This window comes from Nicotiana attenuata, unplaced genomic scaffold, assembly GCF_001879085.1.
Source record: "Nicotiana attenuata strain UT unplaced genomic scaffold, NIATTr2, whole genome shotgun sequence".
Taxonomy (NCBI): domain Eukaryota; kingdom Viridiplantae; phylum Streptophyta; class Magnoliopsida; order Solanales; family Solanaceae; genus Nicotiana; species Nicotiana attenuata.
The window spans coordinates 120,837-125,267 of NW_017670626.1; the positions used below are offsets into that span (position 1 = coordinate 120,837).

The 4,431-nt window shown below is 38.5% G+C and overlaps 1 protein-coding gene across 1 annotated transcript; it reads left to right on the forward strand.

The window, feature by feature from the left end:
• The first annotated feature begins 1,371 nt into the window (after positions 1-1,371).
• LOC109241666 lies at positions 1,372-2,618 on the forward strand. Its single transcript, XM_019408425.1, has 3 exons — positions 1,372-1,814; positions 2,006-2,252; positions 2,349-2,618. Exons 1-3 carry the CDS (start codon positions 1,372-1,374, stop codon positions 2,616-2,618), a joined length of 960 nt encoding a protein of 319 aa, XP_019263970.1.
• The last annotated feature ends 1,813 nt before the right edge of the window (positions 2,619-4,431 follow it).

Below are 4,431 nucleotides of genomic sequence, written 5' to 3' on the forward strand. Positions count from 1 at the left end.
AAAAAGACACGAGCAGAATGAATCAAGACGGTAGAAAGGGAAGATTCATGACCCTTCAATTAATGAGGAGGGGGAATCAGAATCGTTATAAAATCCTCGTGAGCAGTTACGATTACCAATTATAACGGATCATTAATACCATTAAAGCTCATAATTATTTAGTCATAAATGGAAGGAAACATTATATTTGTAAACCTCTATATAAGAGGAGGGAATTTCACTTGTAAGGATCATCTAAGACAATATTGAAATATATTCACTTTACTTTTCTGCTTTTCTCGAAATTCTCTGCTTTAACCTTGCAATCAATTATTTCCTTAATTATTCTTGTTATTTTCCTTTGATATCTTTGTAAAAGTGAAGCTAAACTTGGTTATCAGAAGCCCGTTTTCTTCTAAAATTAGTCTTTGACCGAAAGATATATTTTTGGTTAAACAAATTGGTTCCGTTACCGGGAAATTGATAATCTTTTCACTTTCAAAATCCATTTTTCTGCCAAACAATCATGTCGACTGCCAACGACAACAACCAATAGAACTAACAAGAGGGTTGAACTCTAATCCCTTCACCTCAAAATTCTCCTCAGCACTCCCGAGAGAGGTCACCTCAAAGATCAACATCACATACGAATAATCAACAAGGGGACGAACAAACTGCCGAGGACACATTGAAACAGCTAATTGTAGAACACGTCAACCATGCTCTTCAAGCTTTTATCAGTGGATTGCCAACTGTGCCACCAACTCCACCTCCAAACAACACTGCAATCATAGAAAACCCACGTTCGGGACTCGCAAATTCGGACAGCGGAGGAACTCCCAACGAATCTCGCGATGGAAGGTTAGGTACCTCAAATAATTCTAATTTACAAAGTTTAGTACTAACTTTGTAGAAACAAGCTCAAGGAGCAAGATGATCGCATAGAACAAATACCTAATGTGCCACCAGTGATTAAAGGAGTGGATATTGATAAATATTCACAACAATCCTAGAAGCCAAGTGTCGCTCCCTTGCCGATTCCAAAAAATTTTAAAATGCCTGATATTTCGAAGTATGATGGAACAACCGACCCACGAGATAATGTAACTGCTTTTAAAACTGGCGTGAAAGGCAATGACTTAACCAAGTAAGAAATTGAGTCGGTGCTGGTCAAAAAATTTGGCGAAACACTCACAAAAGGAGCACTAACATGGTATTCTCTTTTACCGGAAAATTCTATTGATTCTTTTGCTGAGCTTGCAGATTCATTTATAAAAATCACACTCAGGGGCTCAAAAAGTTGAAAAGAGGATGGAAGACATCTTCAAAATAAAACAAGGAGATACGGAGCTACTCAGGAAATTTGTGGATAGATTTTAGCGTGAAAGAATGATGTCACCGCGGGTACCTGATAACTGGGCGGCCATGGCGTTTGCAAGTAACTTAAAAGAAAAAAGCTCAGAAGTCATGAGGAGGCTCAAGGAAAGCTTACGAGAATTCCCTGCTATAACTTGGAATGATATTTACAACAGGTATAGTACGAAGCTGCGGATAGAGGAAGACACTATCACTCAATCACGGGGAGATGAAAGAACAAGTTCGAGGCGACCAGAAACTGAAAAAGGTCCGATAAGAATAGGTACGAACCTTACATGGGACCAGCAGGACGGGATTCACGTTCTAAACAAGAGAATCCGAGGTACGATTCTATATCAAGAGATAGAGATGTGGGTTCATCATCCAAGTTTGGAAAAGAGCGAGATACGCGGGATGGCAATGTTAATACAAAGGCAAAGATTGGTGATTACAGTTTCAATGTTAGCACTTCTGAGTTGGTAGCTATTTTAAGAAGTTTGGGAGAGAAGGTGCGGTGGCCAAAAGAATTGAGATCGAACCCTAGAAGAAGAAATCCAAATTTCTGGTGCGCGTTTCATATCGACCACGGTCATAAAACAGCAGCTTGCAGATTGCTACAAGGTAAAATATAGCATTTGTTAAGACAAGGTTATTTAACTGATTTGTTTAGTGAGAGGGGTAAGCAAACGTATATGAACAATATACAAGAGCCACCAAAACCTCCATCACCAAAAAGAACGGTTAATGTGATAAGCGGAGGAGAGAAGGTCAACGGTGTGACATATATGGCAGCAAAAAAGACATCAAAAGTCACGATTACCCACAAAAAGCAAGTTCACCAAGTTTTGGAAAAAGATAGCATAACGTTTGATGATGCAGACGCAAATGGCGTGATGACCCCTCACAACGATACACTGGTAATATCTTTACTTGTACATGATACTAATGTGAAACCAGTTTTGATTGATCCAGGTAGCTCCGTAAATATCATTCTTTTAAGAGTGGTAAACAAGACGCAAGCTGATGACAAAATGGTGCCCAAAGCACGAACCTTATCTGGATTCGACAATTCAAGTGTTGTTACAAAAGAGGAAATAGTGCATACCACATTTGCAGGAGGGGTTGTCAAGGATACGAAATTTCAAGTGATAGATACGGATATGGCGTATAACATGATTCTTTGCAGACCTTGGATTTATGATATGGATGTTGTTTCGTCTACTTTACATCAAGTTATTAAGTTCCCTTCACAATGGGGGATTAGACAAATAAGTGGTGATTAGCAGGCTTCCAGAAGTATCAATTCAGTGGCGGATTCGAGCATAATGAATGATGGTGCAGACAAAAAATAACAATTAATGAATTCAGTTGAGGATTTAGCAACACAAACCTCAACTGAAGGTGGGCAAACGGACGTGGATTCAAGGCTTGATATCATTTAAGAGCCAGAAGAGAATGAAAACATCAAAACAACAATAGAAGAACTTGAAGCAGTGGTGCTGTTTATACATTGGCCGGACAGAAAAGTTTACATCGGAACCAACCTGAGCGCAGAAATGAAAGGTAAGTTAATTGAATTCTTAAAAGCTAACGCGGACTGCTTTGCTTGGTCACATTCAGATATACCAGGTATACCACCAGAGGTGATGACCTACAACATAAAAGAAGATCCATCATATCCACCTGTCAAACAGAAGAAAAGGAAGCAAAGATCCTTCAAAAATCAGGTGATTCAGGATGAGGTACAAAAACTTTTAAAAATTGGGTCCATACGAGAGGTAAAATATCCTAACTGGCTAGCTAATACTGTAGTGGTACCAAAAAAGAATGGGAAATGGTGAGTTTGTGTAGATTATATTGACTTGAATAAAGCTTGTCCTAAAGACTCATTTCCTTTACCGCATATGATCAACTAATTGATTCTACTGCAGGACATGAGTTGTTGAGTTTTTTAGATGTCAATTCAGGATATAATTAGATAAAAATGGATCCTTTAGATGAGAAAAAAACTTCTTTTATTACAGACAGGGGGACTTATTGTTATAAAGTCATGTCTTTCGGACTAAAAAATGCTGGAGCCACGTACCAAAGATTGGTAACAAAAATGTTTCAAGAATACCTGGGAAAAACTATGGATGTCTACATCGATGACATTCTAGTCAAGCCAGCACAGGCGGGGGATCATATTCAACATTTGTCAGATACTTTTTAGGTTCTTCGCAAATTCAATATGAAGCTAAATCCCGAAAAATGTGCCTTTGGCGTGTCTTCAGGTAAGGTTTTAGGTTTCCTTGTTTCTAACCGAGGTATAGAAGTAGTCAAAGCCATTGAGGAAATACCATACATACTCACGAGCAAAAAGGATGTACAGAGGCTGGCAGGTAGGATAGCAGCTTTGGGAAGATTTATTTCTGAATCTTCGGAGAAAAGTTTTAAGTTCTTTTCGGTGTTGAAAAAGCAAAACCAATTTAAGTGGACTGAGGAATGTCAATAAGCTCTCAAAAATCTAAAAGCATAATTTTCAAACCCATCGTTGCTGGCTAAATCAAAGGATGGAGAAAGGCTACTCATCTATCTCGCTTTATCAGAAATGGCGGTAAGTGAAATGTTAGTACGTGAAGACAAAGGTAAACAATTTCCAATTTATTATATTAGCAAATCTTTATTGGATGTTGAAACTCGATATCCTCATTTAGAAAAACTTGCTTTAGCACTAATCATGGCATCTAGAAAGTTGAGGCCTTATTTTTAATGTCACCCTATCTCTGTAGTGACCGTTTACCCCTTAAGGAATATATTGCATAAGCAAGAACTGTCAGTTAGGTTAGCCAAGTGGGCAATAGAACTTAGTGAATATGATATCACATACCAACCTAGAACTGCAATAAAAAATCACAAGTTTTGGCAGATTTTGTGGCAGACTTAGGGATAGTACCTAAAGCAGAAAAGGAACTACAGGTGTTCATCAGGTCTAATCCGGATACTTGGACCCTATTCACTGATGGCTCTTCGAATGTTAAGGGAGCGGGTTTAGGCATTGTTCTAATCCCACCTTCAGGAGAAACCATAAGGCAGGCAATAAAGTGTCATCCCATT